Raw genomic sequence first — 19,710 nt, forward strand, 5'->3', positions numbered from 1 at the left:
CCAGGAGATAAAAATAAGGAAAAACCTCAATATCATTAGTTAGAACAAAAAGCTTAAGAGACCAGACACCTGCCACGGATGGCAAATTCTGACATCAAGTCCAGGTGACCTTGCACCTTGGCTGTCAATCTAGAGGTCAATGAGATGCCCAACTCTATCTATCAAGCAGGCCCCCCTGCAGCCTACTCCACTCCAGAGATGTTTGGGATTACTCAAGAACTTCTCTCTTCCTGTTCCATTCACAGGTAGGACGTAGGTCTCTAAATGAAGGCACACAACCTCTAATACCTCAGTGCCAAACTCCTAAAAGATCCCAGAACATTCACATTTTCCCATCACCTCTGTTACTACATGTATCTGACTCATGATTCCACCGCAGGATGCAAAACATGACATGTCATAGGGGAAAGCATCCACAGAAGGCTTCTCCTCACTGTACTGGAGGTCAGAACTTTCAGGGGCTCCTTCCCTCTGCCAATGGCTCTTCTGAGCTTTCAGCAAAACTCAAAATCTCAGTCAGTCCCAGTTTTATAATCTGTAAAACAGGGTCAGTATAATCTGCTGACAAGGTGGCCAGTACAGTACTAGCCAGGGTAAGGATCTTTCAGCCTTGGCCAGCCTGTCTTCTCTTTCCTTGGTAATAGCGTGTGCTTCCCACAAGTTCAACCAATGTTCCATACAGGATCATTTTACAGAAGGATAGAAAGCTAAGAAAACCTGAACATAACATTTCCTTCCAAGTGGCTGAAATCTTCACCTCTTGCCAACTGACCCTAAAGAAAATAGAACTAGAAAGAATCTGTGACCCAGAAATACCATCCCAGACTCCAACTGCCCAGTCGCCAGGAAAAGCAGGAATGATAAGGAAGGGAAAATGTTGGGGAAGCTAGATTAGGTTGTGCTACTGCTCTCCCTAGAATTCCAGGCACAAGTGGAGTCACAACTTTATGAAAAGCTAATTGCCAGGCCCAAAAGATGTGCTTGCGTTAACTACTAACCAGACCTAAGTTTTCCCTAAGTGGCCTATATTGAGCACTAATAATCCCAAAGTTCTCCCAGCAGCCCTTGCTACTCAACTCCAGGGCCCTTACCTCTGTACAGAAGGGGGTAAGCTGTGGATGAACTACAGGCTGGACATACATGTGAAAGGTGGACTCAATCTCCATGGTCCGGCCATTTAGTTTCAGGATGGGGAACTCGATGATTTCCTGTAATGCCAAAAACACAGAAAAGGAAGTTAAGTTATTTTAATCAACCATTTCAAATGATAACTCTTTAAGAAAGAATGAATGTTTGGGGCTCATGACTCCTTCCAGGCCAATCCCAAGGCTGAACAAGATGGCACCAGCATAGTTATAGTCCTAACCCTCCCACTGCTAGTAGCCTCACAGGCTCCTTGGACTAGACAAATACATGCTTCATCTCCATTGTTTCTGGAAAGGGGAAGAAAGACAGTGGTATAATCCGCCACAGTTTCTCCAACAGATTCTCTAGCAGAGGCCTGCTAAAAAGAGATCCTCCTTCCTTTTTCCAAGTTCCCTGTCCAGGAATGAGTCTGGATCTCTTGCCATATAGACAATCAGCCATCAGACCAGTTCAGAGATTTCCTTGCATGAAGTTTAAACAGAGCTGTTTCTTTAGTTTTTATGAGGGGGAAAAAAAAGAAAGATAAATAATAAATAAAGCAAAGCCAAAGGAGATACCAAGAGAAGCAGAAAACTGAAGACAAGTAATAGGAGCTAGTGCCTCCCACCTTTCTTTCAGGCAGTACATGCTCCCCCTCTTATATCCACCCCCAACCGGCCCTCGCCCAATTGCTTAGCCAGCCCTTCCCAGTCCACTTGAACGTAATGGAAGAGAAGGAGGAGGAGTGACAATTTGTTTGGTGTCTCTAAGATTAATTTGTCTCCGTTATTTAATAGAGATGCACAGCATCAAGGTCCTGGTGTGCAAACAGGCTTGCAGAACGCTGGCTGTGCAGCATGTCTCATACATCGCTCCTGGGAAGGGAGGGACACACCAGAGGGGGGAGAGGGCAGGAGAGCACACGCGCACCAGAGAGAAGAGGGAAAACAACAAGAGAGAATAAAAAAAAATATTGCTTTTTAATATTCAAAAACAGTTTGCAAAATTTAATCAAAGCAGAGGAAAAGCTAACATTTTTACCACTTTGACATTTTTATTAGCGCTTTCATAAATTTTTAAAACATGAATGGAATTAGTTTACAACACACACACACACACACACACACACATACCAAAAAAACTGCCCTGAAAACATCTGGAAGAGACAAATAGGAAATAATAAAAAAAATAAATAAAAGCAAAATCTTCCAAGTCAAATTAGCATGTGGAAAAGGCCTCCACTGCAGAGAGAAAAGGGGGGCTTTGCTCACTCAGTGGCCCCAACAGTCAGCATCCCTGCCTCTGAACCCCCATTCTAGAGGGCACTTTTTCAGTATCTCTGAAATCAAGGCCAATTGGTTCTCTTCAGAGACAGCCTGGGGAAGCGACAGAGGGGCTGATGACACCTGACAGCACTGGGAAAATGGATGGGTGGGAAAACAAAAAGAGAAATAGTCATCTCCTGATGTCCCAGGGAAACCACGTATCCTCCCCTGAAAACATACCCGCTAATATTGGGCTTCTTTTTAAAGCATTGATTTCAATCCAACACATAACAGCAGGAATGAAAAACCAAATCAAGGCAGTCAGATTTCATGCCAGAGAAATTCAAAGGTTCTGGTTGCCTGATCTCTCTGGGCTGATCCCCAAAGATGGGGAAATTGACAGGAGCTTATTGCCAAGCATAGGAAGGGCAAAATAGCTGCAAGGCGGAGGCAGAGGGGAGACAGAGGAGGAGGCCTGGGATGCTGCTTAAGACTTAGTGATAGCTCTCTCCTCCTAATGCAAAGAGAAAAGAAAACTCATTCTTCAATTCCCTAGGCCTTTTGTTCCCCACAAAGCATTACAAAGCAGCCCAGAGAGAAAGGAGTTTGCTCTGAAAAACAAACGTGAACACACACATACACAACATACACACTGGTCTCCCTGAAAAATAAGATATTTAGATTTCCAAGAGCCAACTCTGAAGTGCATCCCATCTGAGTTGGGCTCATTTGACTCCTGAATTTCCTTCCACAAATTCTTCCCTTCCACTAAGTAGGAGAAACACTTCCCCCAATAGAAAGAGCCCCATAGCCTAGTGAGTTTGGCTGCCCTGGTGTCTAAGGAAACAAATACAGCCAGCTCCTCACTAACAATGTTAGCTGGGCCCACAATGAAATTTAACCTGTGACACAACTGTACTTTTCATTTAAACTTTCATTTGAGAGAAGCAGTGTTTGGAGACCTGCAGTTTGTCCTGCTAATAAAGACAAGTGTTGGGACCTTTAAGGATGCCATTCATCTTTGGCTTTTATTAAATTCAATTTTCTTAAGCCCATGATACATTATGAAATTAGGAGTTGACATTCCTCTGGAAACAAAAATATCTATCAAACATAAATAGAAAAAAACTCCTCTATTACCAAGAATTTATGGCTTAAAGTTGATCTCTTTCCACTTTTTTACAAGCACATGGTTTGTTTTAGGTATCTGAAATGCTATTATAGACCTGGAATTTCATTAGTATTTATTATAAAATTGTACATACTCCAGCTCCTGCTCTGACCAGCCCTAAGTCAGCATGCCCAACAGACTCCCTAAAAACTTGGCCTTCGGGTTTCCCCACTGCAGGTTAGTATTCAAACTTCCCTCCTGCTGGCTTCCTTACCTATAGGGAAATGGAGCTGATCAATGTGCTTGAACTCAATGCCACCCTCCCTGAGACAAAAAAACAAGCCACCTCAGCTCCATGTGGGGAAAAAGGCATGGACCCCTTTGGTGCCTGGACCCACCGACCAGGACACATCAGACTGGGCCTATCATAAACACACCTTTCTGATGTTGCTAGCCCATCAGTCAGGAGTATTCCCCAGTAACAAGAGGGACTTTCAAGAGCCAGTCTCAAAACATGACTGCAGGAGCCCTTTGGCTGCACAGGAATTGTTAACAATGAGCCTGCACATTGGCATATTCATTTAAGCCACTGAAGATGCAAAAGAAGAGCTCTTGATAAAAAGCCTTCAGAGAAGTCAGAGCAGAAAGGACCTCACTTATGTATTTCTTATCTTCCCATACCATTCAGCAAGTACAGACTTGAAAATATTGGGCCCAACATCCCAATCACGCAAGAGGAGGCCTACCTTGCACCAAACGGAGGTCACTACAGCAAGTGTACCTAAGTCATGCCAAACACTTCCTTGACAGTTTTTAGCTGATAATGATCAGAGACATAATCCCAATACTACAGGTTGATAGCATCATTTCTAACCAAGGATTTGTGAAGATGTGCCCAGGTCCCAGCTTCTAAGTTCAGTTGCTCGGATAATGAAACTATTATCCCTGTCCCTCTCTTTTCCCCACATCCAATTTCATCATTCCCCAAGGAAGAATTCTTTTCAGGAACAGTTGAATACTTGGGCAATGGCAGCACCAGAAAGGAAAAAGGAGCCAGTTTGTATTTACAAGCCCTCTTTCCTGCCCCTAATAACAGCTTCACAATTCCTTATCTTCATATGCCATTTGCACTCAATTAAACTACCTGAGTACCTACTGACATCATGAAGTGTTGGAGTGTGATTTAGAGATAAGACATAGTCTCTGCTTTAGAGAAGTACATGAACTAGTGAATGTAAAAGATAAGTGAGCAAATAATGAACAGTACATTGTGATAAATACCTTAGTGGAGGGACATACAAAGTGTTATGCTTTTCTACTTACAAAAATGTGCTTCCACATACATTTTCTCATGTCATCCACACCATCAGTAGGTCATAAACCAATACTATTTAGCACCGACTATTTACCAAGCAGGGACTAGATGAAAACATAGAGATAAATACAATGAGAAGTGGTACCTCTCCCTGAGAAGCTCAAAATCTGTGAAAAGGATGCAGAGTAGTCAATCTCCAACAATCTCCAGGACATGTGAAAAACAAAAGCATCTTATATCCTTCCATTTACTATGTACTCTGTGGCAGATGCTGTGCTAGGTGCCAAAAGGGAACAACTCACAAGGTGGGAATAGAATCATTACTATCCCTATTTTCATAACTATGGCCCAAAGGAGGTAAGTCACTTACTTATGACTATATTGCCAGTAAGGGGTGAAGGTGAGATTCCAAATGGGAAAAAGTAGGGCTAGCAAGCTTTCAGAGTCTGATAGGTCAACAAAGTCTGATTCTCTAAATATGAAGGGCTACACTCAGTCTTACTGTCTCCTGGAAAGAGAGGCTGTTCTCAAATTGTAACAACAATGTATGAGGATTCCCAGGCAGAAAGTTCCAGAGAATTGCCACTGAAAAGTCTCCAACATAGTTGCAGCAGCATGGATGACTCTAGGTTATGAGTTGAGGAAGGGCAAGAACCTTGAGCCTTCAGTTTATATCCTAGATCTATCTGTTCTGGTTCACAATCCTCACTCTCAATGTTGTTGAGCATACATACAAAGAAGCTAACAAGTAGAAGACGGAGGAAGACAGCTTGTTTTTCCAAAGCATAAATTCTTCTCTGTCTGAGCTGATGTTTTCATGATTTTCTAGCTCTAACAGAAAACACTCTGCTTTCAGGGGACCTTCCACAGGTCACAGGGGTGATCTACCTGAGAAGACAAAGATGGCAAGTGGCAGAGCTAGGATTCAATATAGAGATATATAACACTCTTAAAGTCCTTTCTCCTAGATCAACCACTCTCTCATCCCTAAGTGGTTTCTTCCCTCAACTGCTACAAACCACTAAGTTACAGTTTCACCTTTAACCAGCTACCAAGTTTGTCTGCAGCCAAGGGTTTCAGGGAACAGAGGACTTTTGGTGCTAAAATAGGGATAGCTAAGCACCTACAAACTACCTACACCATTAGGTTGTCCAAGGGCAGAGCAAAATATCCAAAATATTGGTCTGCTGGTAGTGGATGGGGAACTGGCTACAACTTGACAATTGAGGAAAAATCCTCAGAATTTCAATTTGTCAAGTATCCAAAGTTTCAAACCTATTGTAACTATTGTCTCTCTCAATAAAATGCCAACTACAAATCCTCTAAAGGGGAGAGAAGACAGAGAAATAAAAGAGAAAAACCAGGCAAGTATTCATTCACCTTTACCTTTTTAAGTGAGTTGAAACAGAGGTTTTAAACCCAGGTGCTTTAAAATTGCTCAACTAGGAACCCCAGATTCCACTGATAAACTGAGGACAAAACTGAAACAGCATTTCACAAGAAATTTCACCTCACCTTCAGTAGATTATAAGAAATAAATGTGTAGGTTGTTTTGGGGGTATTCAAATTCCCTTTCACTCAACTGTCTGCAGCAATAAGATTATATTTGGAGCTGGGTACAGTGGTGCATGCCTGTAATCCCAGCAACTCAGGAGGCTGAGGCAGGAGAATCACAGTTCAAAATCAGCCTTAGCAACTTAACGAGGCCCTGTCTCTAAAAAAAAAAAAAAAAAAAAAAAAAAAAAATATATATATAAAAAAGAGGGCTGGGAATGTGGTTCAGTGGTCAAGTGCCCCTGAGTTCAATTCTTGAAAAAAAAACAAAAAGGGAAAAAAAAAATATATATATATATATATATACACACACATACATACATACATAGAAAACAACAACAACAAAAAATACTGATTCTAAGCAGAAAGAACTAAGATTAGACTGCTGGAATTCATGACAATGGTTAATAGTGGAGCATTCTAGCCCTTTTTTCCAAAGCATAGATTCTTCTCTGTCTGAGCTGATGTTTCCATGGTCCTATCTGAAATAAGAGAATGAGTGGATCATTTTTCATGGCTTTTCCCTCTTAATCTAAAAAGGAACTGGCATTTCCTCGATTTGAAGACAGTAACAGTTAATCTATTCCTTCCCGTTTGAAAAAAATTCCAAAACGCACCTGCTCCTATACTGAAAAGTTTTGATAAAATCCAAAAGCAACATCACACCTCAAGACAGAAAAAGGAGTACCTGGCACAAGATGAGTTTTATCCAAATGGGTGGTTTTGAATAAAAATCCCATGCAAAGGCTTGCCCTTTCTCCAAAGGAACAAGGGGGGTCTCTGGGCCATAGGGAAAAGGTGATTTTGGACAGTGGAAATAAGGGCTGCACTGGGCAACAGGGCATGGTTTGCTTAACAGTTTCTCTCTTGGAGGAAAAAAAAAAAGACATTTTATGCACAAGGAGCTTATTTCTTAAACAAACACTCGTGGTTTTGATTTACACCACAGCCTGCTCCTAAATAATTTATGGCGGGTTAAATTTATTGCCGAGCCCTGGCTGGCTGCAAATTCGAATTGCCAAATAATTAGATTTTAGGGCAAAGCTTATAAATTACCCGTCGATTTGTCCGGACTTGTTTGTCAGTTGCTTTGTGCTTCGGGTCATCTTTGGCATTTGGCTGTTTGGGTTTTAATTGCTGATTTACACTTTGACAGATGAGAGCTGATGCTCAAAGTTTCAGAACAAGGAATGGTACAAAATCAGAGCTTTAAAGGCCTGATTTTTCACCTGTATGTTCCACTCCACCCATCCTCCAAGACCCCAAAGCAGTTAAAATATAGAAACAAGGGTGAAAACAGACACTGCTATTCTTTATTGGAGAGGGTGAAGATACAGAGTGAACTGTAATTTACCTTTACTAAAATCAGAATTTTTCAAAACAACACAGTATCAATAAGTGAAGGGAAGCAAAAGCCTTACAAACCATATCCTCACCTAGAGGTGTGCACACCTGTGTCTCCCTCTATATGCAGGTGACTCTGAAACAGCTTCAGTTCAAACATTTTTACATACCTGATTATATATAACTTCAGATATCAGTGGCCTTTGTGAAGCTGACCCTTCAGGGCAATAAACAACCAAATGATTTCTTTGTAGCTACTTGCATATATTTGTCATGTAATTAATTTAAACGAATCTTAGTTGTGTGCAGGAGAGGTCCCCTGAAGGCAGCACTAAGGGCAAGCATGGAAACAGAATAGGGTACTAAGCCCAACTTACCATTCCAATGGAAGACAAACAAATCTTTCTGGGCAGTGCCCTGACTCTATCCACTATGTTGATAGAGGGCTAGATGGTTCTCAGTATGCTTCCAGAAAAGTAGGGTCTGCCTTCCAGCCTCCTGCTGTACACCAATAGCTTCCCACAATGCCATGGGTCAAAATAATATTAAGTACTAATCCCACCAATAAGTATCAACATGTATAACTACTATATGCCAGGCACTGCTCTGAGCACTTACACGTATTAGTTAATTTTATCTTTCTATAATATTGGTTCTATAATATTGGTATTATTATTAACTGCCTTTTACAATAAGGCAACCGAGGCAGTAAAGAGTAAAAGTAACTTGCCCTTGGTCACACTGCTAGCAGGTGATGAAGATAAGACTCACATCTACATAGTCCAGTTCTAGAGTCCACGTTTAACCAACATGTTAGATTGAATAGCCTCTTCCTCAGTTCCTCTCACTCTGGAGGCCCAAAGTCTCCACTCTGGGACTTGGGCACATGCATTCAATGCCTAGTCAATTATTTTCCCCCTAAAGAGCTGGGGGAAAGTCATGTAATTTGCTCAGAATCACAAGATGCATCAGAGGCTTGATTAGAGAATTACCATTTTTCCAGTCAATCCAAATACTGTCCTAACAATTCACTGGCTGTGGTTGAAGAGTTGGGGGTAACAGGTGATCAAGACAGAACCAGGTTCACTCAGGCACACAGAGAGTTCTGGTCAGGCAACATGGCTAGGAGCCCAGAGAAGCTGGCTGGGATTCAGGAAGGCCTGCTCAGTAATTTCCATCCATAGAAACTGCTGATATTTCCCCACAGGGTAGCTCACAGATTCCCTGTTTTTCTGTCCACATCTGATGGCCAAAAGTCAGTACAGAAAATGGGCTGACATGACAGATTTAAAAAAATCAAACTACTAAGCAAGAATATACAGTCTGTCATCCTGCCCACTGTGCGCTGAACCCTTTTCTCACACATTAGCTCCTGGGATCCCACATCTCCATTAGCTGGCAGGAATTATTCCCCTATTTTATGGATGAGAAAGTTAAGGCAGTCAGTGGTTCTCAAACCACAGTTCCTCATAGGCAGCATCTCATTACTTAGGGACTTGTTAGAAATGCAAATTCTGGCCCCTACCTCAGATTATCTGAATCAGAAGCTGGGGCAAAGGGGGGCAATCTTGGTTTTAATCCACTCTCTAGGTCATTCTGATGCTCACTGAAGTTTCAGAAGTATTGGTTCAGACTAGAATAGCATTTCTCAGTCTTCAGACTACCTGAAGATCTTGTTAAACTGCAAATTCTATTTAGCTTTGGCATAAGGCCTGATATTCTACTGTTAATAAGGTAAAGTGGTCGCTGCTGGTTCACAGATTATACTTTGAATAGCAAAGGCGTAACAGTCTAGAACATCTATGTTACATTCCTTGCCACAGAGACAGTGACCAAGTTAGAATCAGAACTCAAGGCTCTCATTTTCTCTCAGAATAAACCCTTACTCTGGCCACTTTTAAGCCCCCCTGGGGAAAGTCCTTTAGATCTGCCAACCATCCCTGGCTCTTGCCATCAAATTTCATCTTCCTTGATGCCAAGAGCTTAGGGAGAAAAACTGGCATGTCACATCCAGAACTTAATAGAGCAAGCTGTACATCTCTGTTAGGGAGCTATCAAGAGGTTTCTTCATTGTGGTGATGCCTGCCACCTTAGCAGACCTGGACATCAACTACCTTCACAGTGCTCAGCATATTATTCTTTGAAACTTCCAGAAGAACACCTTGTTTCTGTCCAAATGGACCATAAAGAAGGTTTGGATACCTCTTCTATGAAGAACTCTCAGACACAAGTCAGGAGCTTATCAAGTCTGTCTTGCCACTTCTAGTTCTAAGAAATGCTTCTCTAACACTGGCCACAAATCTGGAACTGGATCACAGAAATTCCTGCAGATCATGAGGCACCAACCTGGGGACTCTTTGTCATTGTTACCAACAACCAATTCTACATCATCACCATGAGCTTCCTTTGGGGGCTTCCCCTGACAATGGTACTCTAGTCATGTTTCCTTTCCAGTCAAAGTAGACTTTTTCAAAATTGCATGGTTCAGCCCATTCATGAGCTCTTACCTTTCCCAGCCCCAACTAACTACCAATCCCTTTCAGTTTACCAGTTTGCCTTTTAATGCTACTAGTGCCAGGAAAAGTACCTATGAACAAGAAGACATTGTCCCTGGACCACAATCTCAAATCAGGGCTTTCTGTTTTATCATAATTTTGGAGAGCAAGATTTCAAGTTTTGCTGGGCATGGTGGCGCACACCTGTAATCCCAGCAGCTCTGGAGTCTGAGACATGAGGAGTAAGAGTTCAAAGCCAGCCTCAGCAACAGCAAGGCACTAAGTAACTCAGTGAGACCCTGTCTCTAAAAAAAATACAAAATAGGGCTGGGGATGTGGCTCAGTGGTTGACTACCCCTGAATTCAATCCCTGGTACCCCCCAGGCCAAAAACAATTCCAAGTTTTCCAGCTAATTTTTTTCTTATCTAACCACAACTACCTACCTCTTCTAGTCTAATGGCCAAAAAGTGTCTCAAACAGATCTTAGAGGGGTTACTGCCTATACTACCACTAAGGATCTCACCTGAAACAGTTGCCCCCCTGTAAGTTCTCTTTGATGTGGATCTTAAACTCTGAGCTCCCATTTACAACAAGCTCCACTCCCTATCAATCTCTTGAAGTAACAGTGCCTGTTACTTCCCAGTAGCCCACTACAATCCAAGGGAGTTAAGAGCTAGATAAGAGCATGGCTCTCATGCTTTTCTTTCTTTCCCAGCACACCTAAGGGCTATGACACATAACTTCTATTTCCATCATCACTGCTCTAGTCCAGCCCTCTAACATCTCTCTCAAGTAATACATTCAAACAAGTTTCTCTACACCCATTTTTAACCCTTGGAACATCTTCCTCTTTGTTCCCATGAATTCCTGTTGCTATTTCTATTTTTTTCCCTTCCATTCAACAACACATTTAAACTTCCTTTCTGGCTCACTAACTTTGCCCCCAACCTCACCATGGACTCTGCACTGTGCAGTCTTTACCTTGAGCAATACTAGCATCTCCAAATAAGAGCCTCTGCCAGCATTTAGCCCTCAGATCAGCCCTTAACTGGAATGGCTCCCCAGGAACTAGACACTGACCACCACACTAGAAGAGAAGTAGAGCCTCTCATGTAACAGAACTGTTCTGCTGTTCACAGACCTTCCACATCTCTCACTGGCCCACTACATGCAGAACAGGATCCAAACAGTAGCCTACTTCAAGGCTCCTCTACTTCAGAATAAAAGCTTCCCTGATGTTTGTGGTCTCCTTCCTGATCTGTCTCCTTTCTTATTCTCTCAGCAGCTATCTATTAGGGCTTTGTCTATGGATGTACTTCAAACAAACCCCCTCTGCCTGGGCCAGCCTGCTCATCCTTCTGCTGCACACTTGGGGGTGGGGAGGTCGGGGTATCAATCTGGGAAGACTCTTGTCTCCAGCTTTTAAGGCTATGGCTCAATTCTCTCAATTCTCAATTCTGGAGCTCAAAACTCATCACATAAATGAAAGGCTGTGGGGGCTTTTTAAGTACTGTGAACACCCAGGATAAGAGGATAAAAAATAATCATCCCAATGGCATCTTAATAAAAATGATGCAGGATCCTTTCTTCCAATGAGACAGAGATGGAGAAAGCATCTCGAATATCAGTTTCCTCACATCAAACAACTGAGCTTGGTCTACAAAAAAAAAAAAAGTGTAATCAGTTGAGGGGAGAGAAAAGACAAGACAGAATGGAGACAGGAAATCCTTTGGACTTTACTCCCCCACCCACCCCTTTCTGACTTGCTGGCTTGCTTTCTATGGCTGAGCACCTGTTGCTGGAGCTCAGAGGTAGCACTCAATTCACACCCTCCAGTCACCTCTACGTTTTCCAATCTTTACTTGCAACCCAGACCCTCCTGCCTCTTCATTAATTCTTCATTCCACACAGCTCTTAATGTCAGCCAGCCAGCTGTTTAACTGTTTGAAGGATTTAAACCTCCTTGGTCTACTGAAGATGGGTCCTAGCAGATCCAAATCCAAATTCCCAGTATAAGGGAAGGGAGGTATCTTGCCACTCCCAAGTTACTGTCTCTCCCTAGAGACTTACCAGTCCACCTAACTGCTAACTTCAATGACAGCTGAGATATCTGACTGGCTTCCCTGACAATGCCTCAGAGCCTCAGCTCACATATTTCCACTTTGACCCTCGCCCATTTTGCCCAGACTTTATAGGCTCAAATTCTCTCAAGCCACTTATAGTGTTCATATTCCCACAATACCCCAGTAAGAACTTCTATCTTGAAAATGAAAAATACCATATAACTGATATAGATAATCCAACCAACTCAACAGTGAAATATTCACCAAGTTCAAAGTCTTCATTCTCCCTCTCCTTAATTTTCAACTGTCCTACAAACAAGCTTATAAGCAAGGTCAATTTTCTCAGACTTAGGTCAATTCATCCGGCTTTTACTCTGTGAGCCCCTTCTTTTATCCCTGCTATAACAGTGTGAGGCCTCCGGCCTACATGGCCCTCCTGGGTCTCCTAAACTTCTTATAATATAAAACCTATTCACACACCCCACACACACAGACACAATGAAAATGGGGCTGATTACTCTCATTCTTTGTGTCCCCACTATACCAATACTTGCCTGTGTAATAATAATTATTATATTGCCTGATGATGGTCACAGGTTCCTGGACCCTGAGCTTCTTGAAGGTAAGACTATTTTTTGTCTTTATAGCACTATAGGTGCTATCCCAAGAGAAAAAATAGGTCTTTTCATTATCTCTAAGGTGGTGACAATGAAGTCCTCCCCATTCTTTTAGTTGGTTTTGTCAGGTCCAATAAAAACTTTAAAAAGCAGCTCAGTGTCACTGTTATTTTACAGTCCCTGATTTCATTCACCATTTATCAATGGTCCTATTCTTTAGAGCTGTTCATCACACCAAACTAAGCCTAGTGCCTAACAAAATCTGCATTCCAACAGCTGTCTCAGCCCAGGGGAGGTCAGAGGATAAGAAGAAGCTATGGGGGATGTTTCTTGATTTACACTAAATTATGTGGTGATTTTGTTACCAGTGACCCAGTGCTCCCCAAGGAAAATTCTTGGTCCCACCCCCAGGCAACTCCATGGCCTAACTATACACCATGGCAGCTTAAAGGTATAAACCCTGGAGAAGGTGAAGAAACAGTCTGAATAAAGCAAATAAACCCACTTCCATGGTGCCTTGCTATGGCAAACACAGAAAGCAGCACCACCATGTATTGGTACTCCATGTCCTGAGATGTATGTTTTACCTCTATACTGTGTCTGCTCCAAATAAAGAAGAGCCCTTCAGCTTTCACAAGGAATTACAACACTGCCAAGGCCTGGACCCAGCAAATGCTTGTTCCCATTCAGAGTGTGCTAGTGAGGAGCTGGTAGGAAGAGTTGGAGGGTGGGTATTATGGGGAGGCCCATCCCTGTGGGGGACCACCAGAAAACAGCAGCCTGTGGAAGGGGAGGGGAAAGCACCACATTTATGGAGGCAGTGACAAAAAGGACAAAAGGGCCTAGTGGGCCATCCCATTCCCACCATCAGCACTAATACCCAACAGCGGAATTCATTTATAGTGACCCTGGAAGAAAAGATGTGTTAAAACAGAGATATAACTAAAAAGAAAGGCAATAATTGGTCTGATGGGCAGGGGAGAAATTATTCCAGGAGTCGGAAGCCTGTGCAAGAACACTTATGGCTCACACAGTCGTCATAACTCAGCCCCCTCAAGCATTTTGTGCTCTGCTTATGGTGTTAACTTTAATGTCTTAACATATAACACCATCCACAGTAACACAAAATACTACACACGCCAGATGAGGCTGAGTTATAGTTGCTGTGGGAAGCATAACTTTGAATTTCCTGATTTTGGTGCATTTAATCTCAACCATAATGTTACATTAACGTCGGTTTTGCATTTCATTTCCCAGTTTAGAAGAATAGCGTCAGCATCTTCGCCTGTTTGTATAGAAAAAAGTGCAGGCTGACTGGGCCACAGGCAGAAGGACCAGAATTCAACAGCTGGGCACTCCCGCTCAAAGGCCTGGCCCAACCTGTCCCACTTGGAGGAGCTATTACTGGGATAAGCTTAATGGAAGGAAAAGGTGGGTTCTTTCTCTAGGGCACTGCCTTTCTGTTTACTTGGAGACTGAAGGAACCAAGAATAGAGAGAAGGGGAAAAGCTACCCATGCAACAAAGAACAATGTTTGTCTTTGGAGGTGAAGGGGTGGGTTAGGGGATTCCTGACTTTCAGCTTTGAATGGAGCAGAAAGGGAATTGATAAAGTTTGGTTTGTAGGGATCTTAATCAATTTCCTGTAAAGTTTTCCAAAATATCTCTTTCACAAAAGACTGTAATGATGTTTCAGCTCTAGGTCATATTGAAATCCTCCAAATGCCTCTCTATATTATTCCTTCTACTCTATCACCATCAACCCTTCCCCCATCCTGCCCTCCAAAAATAACCTAGCATCTGGACAATTTTCTATAAAAAAGAAACTCTTTTACTCAGTAGTTCTAACTCGAAATGCAGATGGAGTCTCTTTAAGGTTTCTATAAAAAGGGGGAAAAAAAAGCCCCTGTGGACAAAGACCAAACACTAGAAAACTTCAACCCCAAAGGTCATTTTTCTCCAAAGTTAAGGGCACTTGAATACAGATGAGAAGGAAAACAGTAGGCAGGGCTGCTGTAGAGCATTGAGAAAAGCAGTACCCAGGAGCCTGATGGACGGCCAGAGAGGACTCAGGGAGGCAGCAGCCAGGATGTCAGCTCCCCAAATGGGGAGAGCTGCGTTGCCCCTCCCTTACTAGCCGTCCAGACAGATGAGGTTACTTCCTCCTCCCCATGAGCTGTGGCCTATACCTCATTTTCCTCACTTACATTTACTTTGGTCTCTTCTGAACACTGAGGTGGTGAGAGAACTTGCCCTGAGGTTAAAGATGCACAATTAAAGATCCCACCAAAGCTTTCAGGCTGCTCTCTGGGCCTCAGGGTCAGAACAACTATCATTCCATGCACATCCACACCAAAATGAGCAAAGTGAACTCCTGCTAGTAAGGACAAAGAAGCCACTATTCTCCTAAACCAGATAAAAATCTACTTCTATATCAGGAAACAATTCCTAAAACAAGAAAGGAGCTATGTTCCTGAAACTTAGAGGCGTTAATACATTATAAACTATCTAAATTAACATTTAAGTGAAAAAATGTTTTCCAATGAACAATAGTTTCATATTTGAGGAACACCTATCATGTTAATCTGAAGCAAAACATGTAAAACAAATAAAATGAGTGCAACAACCAGAACACAAAAGCCTATTATTGGCAAACCAACCACTGCAGTTTCACCTAGTTGAACAAAGTACAAAAATAAACAACAAAAATGATGACAAATGGAAAATACCAGATGTTTTACTATATTTATAACCAATATTGCTACTCACCCAAGTACGACAGAGCTTACACCTGTTAGATTTTCATGATGGCATTCCTTGAGGATAGTCCCAATAAGCTGACTCAGGGATTCTGAAAACCAGAGACAGATGAGCCCATGCAAGCCTCCAAAGGGCCTTGGCCCAAAACCTGTTTCTGCCTCCTATGCACCCAGAGTCATGATGTACTCTAGAAGAATCAAAAGTATACTAGGCAGAGATCATGGGTATTGAAAGCTCTTAGGAGCTGGTCAAGAGAGGAGCTGTGATGGTTTTCATTCATGATCCCAGTTCCACCCACAGGAGGCAGGCAAACTTTACCCATAAAGAATCTGTCAAGAGGAGAGACATCACTCCATTCTGAGAGAGCACTATGGAAAGCTGACCTTCTAACTGACTTGCATAGAACATTCTAGCCTTTTATTCTCTTTGGAAGTTCCTTCTCATCTCAAATTTCAAACTTTCCTATTTCCATTTAAATTTATTTTTGTCCTGATTAAAATGAAGAGCAAGTTATTATCATACTCCTTGGAACAACTACTCCCACATGATGAAGTTATTTAGTATGGATGAGAAATCAGTTGCCCAAAATGTAGTCCATTCCTCTTCTTTCTTACTAAATATCATTTTTTTTGCCTGAAATGATTTTTGTTCCCCTCATCCACACTTTATCCTTTTCCCCCATTTCCCAGCTGACTAGAAGACCTAAAGAAACAGCACAGAGGCTCTAATGAGAACCTGACCTATAATGAACTCACTAGAAGGATGCTGTCCTACCTGAAACTAAAAATTTCTGTAATCTATTTTCTTAGCTTTCCCTGAATCCTATGATGAGCCTGCTACTTGCAATCCCTAAAGAAGACCCCCACACAAATACACCAAAAAAGAGGGGGGAGGCTTTAAGTTATTAATAACAACAGATCTTAAGCTGCCTATCCCTTTTCTGAGGGTGATCCAAAGAGTAGTCCAACATAGATGTGTGGCCCTAAACTCACCTTCCTACCTGTTGATCAGAGCATTGTAGAGGCTTAATGAAGTTGAGATACATTACATTTATCACTTGCCCTAGATGCACTCAAATCCATCACTATGTCACAGCAAGAAGTTAGATTGATCTGACAAGATTTGCTCTTCTTCACAAACCCATGTAAGTTATTACTCAGTACCCCACGCTCTTCTAGCTGTTTGCTGATTGATTATCTGACGATCGGGTCAAGTATCTTCTCTGGAATCACAGTAAACTAACAGGTCTATAATTTCCAAGATCATTCGTATTCCCCTTTTAAAGATAAGACAGCAAATGCTTCTTCCTGAGTTCTCTAAAGCAACAGCTAATGCTTTGCTAATAATGAACCAGGGTAGCCAATTCCTTAAGTGCCCTTGGAATCACATCATCAGGGTTCATTGATTCTGGAGGTAATCTTTAATCAGGCTCAGATCCTGGTAAACAGCATGAGGTTCTAACTTAGCCTGAATCTGGAAAGACCTGGTGTCTAAGAGAAGAAAGTTTGTGATACAGTGATTTAAATCTATAAATCTATTTAAATCTATACTATGGGGCTGGGGATGTGGCTCAAGCGGTAGCGCAGTCGCCTGGCATGTGTGCGGCCCGGGTTCGAGCCTCAGCACCACATACAAACAAAGATGTTGTGTCTACCGAACACTAAAAAAATAAATATTAAAATTTATAAAAAAATAAAAAATAAATCTATACTGTATCTTCAGCACTGTAATAGATAGATATATAGATACATTAAAAGAATAATAGTTTGACAGAGAGATTAAAAGGTGACACTTAAAAACCCAATTGAGGGGCTGGGGCTGTGACTCAGTGGTAGAGTGCTTGCCTAGCATGTGTGATACACTGAGTTTGAACCTCAGCACCACATAAACAAATAAAATAAAGGTACTGTGTCCATCTACAACTAAAAAATGTATTTAAAAAGAAAAAAAAAAAGTTTTGAGCTAGGCATGGTGGTGCACACCTGTAATCCCAGTGGCTCAGGAGGTTGAGGCAGGAAGATTTCAAGTTCAAAGCCAGCCTCAGCAACAGTAAGGTGCTAAGCAACTCAGTGAGAAACTGTCTCTAAATAAAGTACAAAATAGGTCTGGGGATGTGGGTCAGTGGTCGAGTGCCCATGAGTTCAATCCCTCGTACCCCCAAAAAAACAAAAACCTGAACAAACAAACAAAAAAAACAAATGAGACACAAATTAGACTCTATCTTCAGGAACACTGGCAAGACCCTCTGCAGGACATCAGAACAGAGCTACATAATTATGAGTTTATAATCTAACTGAAAAGATAAAGGAACACACATCCATAAGCACATCCTAGAGGAAGCAGTAAGCAGCAAATACCATAACAGAGGTGCCAAACAATTATAAAGGGTCAGAAGAGGGATGAATCACATGTAAGAGAGATGTCTTGAATTTTAGATTCCTGTCCCATTAAGGCTTATTCAATGACTGAAACCTAATGTGTAAGGGAAATGGAGTGTTAGGACATGGTTCTCTGATTCTCAACTTAGAAGACTCTACTTAACCAAAACTCCCAACCTACCACACAGGCACACCCACCATGTCAGAGAAACCCCAATAGTTTGAGAAGGCAAAGATCAGACTTTACGGCACAGGCAGGAACAAAAGTCAGAGAAAGTTAAGTGTGGCTTACTCCTAGGCTGTATTCCCTTTTATCCAAAGTTCCTTCTCTTAGGGTATTATCCATATCCAGCTTGTCTTCCAAAGCCTCCATAGGCATGATTCCAATGCCTCTGAGGCACACCATTATTTTAACAGAGAACAGGAAAGAGGAGAGGAGAAAGGAAAAAAGGGTTGTGATGTCTGCTTTAGGCGAAATAATTTATCATTCTAAAGACAGACCCATTTCTGGGGGAAGGGGACATGAGAAATAAAGCCAGTTTATCTCTGAATGGACCCCCAAAGTACCCAATGCTGAAGGTCCTCTTCTCCTCTTCCTGCTTACTCCTACTGTAACCTGCTCCCAGACCAACAAATCTATGCATCCCCAAATTACATACTATATAACCTAGCCCTGTAGAGAAAAGTTACAGTCCTAGAGCCAGGCATACCCGAGGCCCATTGCAATGAACTGCCACATAGGCTCCTGACCACTTCCCTCAAAGCAACCACCAAGCACTTAAACATAATTCAGCATAGTTGTCTCTCTCCTATTAATCCAAGCTTCCTAGCAGCATAACTTTTAAAGGTAAAAGGTCTTTTTACCCAGCTGGTGACTAAGGGGGAAAAAAAAGCAAGCAAAAGAAATTTTCTTTTCCAAAAGATCAACAATAGTACTTGTTCAGGTTATCTAATGCTACATAACAAATACACCAAAACTTGTGGCTTAAAGCATCAACAATCATTTGTTACTTCTTACAGTTCCTATGAGTCAGGAATTTGGAAGTGGCTTGGCCTGCTGAAGATCTCTCCTGAGGTTGAAGTCAAATGTTCACTGGGGCTGCAGTCATCTGAAGGCTTGACTGGAGCTAGTGAATTCACTTCCAAGATGCCTCACTCACATGGTTGCCAAACTGGTAGTAACTTTTGGATTAGAGCCTCAGTTCTAATGTGCCTGTCCACAGGATTGCTTGAGTATCTATGTAGCAGAGTGGCAGGCTTTCACCAGGGCAAGTGGTCCAAAAGAACAAAGTGGACTGCAATTTTTTTTTTTTTTTAACTTAGTCTCAGAAGTCACACGTTGTCTCTTCTGCTATAATCTATTGCTTAGACAGGGCTATCCTTGGTTCAGCGTGGGAGAACTTCCAAGGGTGTGAATCCCAAGAGGTAAGGATCACTGGGGGGTCAATATGGAGGCTGACTACCATAGTACTCCCTAAAAGAACAAGTGGCAGTGGCAGAAGAAGGGAGGAAGGAAAGGAAAGGAAAGGAAAAGAGGAGAACAGAAGAGAAGGAAATATTTTGATTCCCAAAAGCTGAGACCAGAAAAAAACAATGTGCCCAGTTTCCCCCAGAGACTTCTCAGGTCTACCTTGCCCTAGCATACCTGGACCAAGCCATTCTTCCTAGGCAGAAACTCCAGAT

The 19,710-nt window shown here is 42.1% G+C and overlaps 1 protein-coding gene across 11 annotated transcripts in view; it reads right to left on the bottom strand.

The window, feature by feature from the left end:
* The window catches only part of Eri3 (ERI1 exoribonuclease family member 3), a 133,587-nt gene that overhangs the window by 98,318 nt on the left and 15,559 nt on the right, over nt 1-19,710 (bottom strand). For all 11 annotated transcript variants that reach the window (XR_011708828.1, XM_034636828.2, XM_027937171.2 and 8 more), the window contains one exon: nt 1,092-1,208. Coding sequence is in view for 10 of the 11 variants with exons in the window: in XM_027937171.2 (XP_027792972.1) it covers nt 1,092-1,208 (117 nt within the window). In the remaining variant the exon portion in view is untranslated. The remainder of the gene's footprint in view (nt 1-1,091; nt 1,209-19,710) is intronic.

Source organism: Marmota flaviventris, chromosome 10, assembly GCF_047511675.1.
Source record: "Marmota flaviventris isolate mMarFla1 chromosome 10, mMarFla1.hap1, whole genome shotgun sequence".
Lineage (NCBI taxonomy): Eukaryota > Metazoa > Chordata > Mammalia > Rodentia > Sciuridae > Marmota > Marmota flaviventris.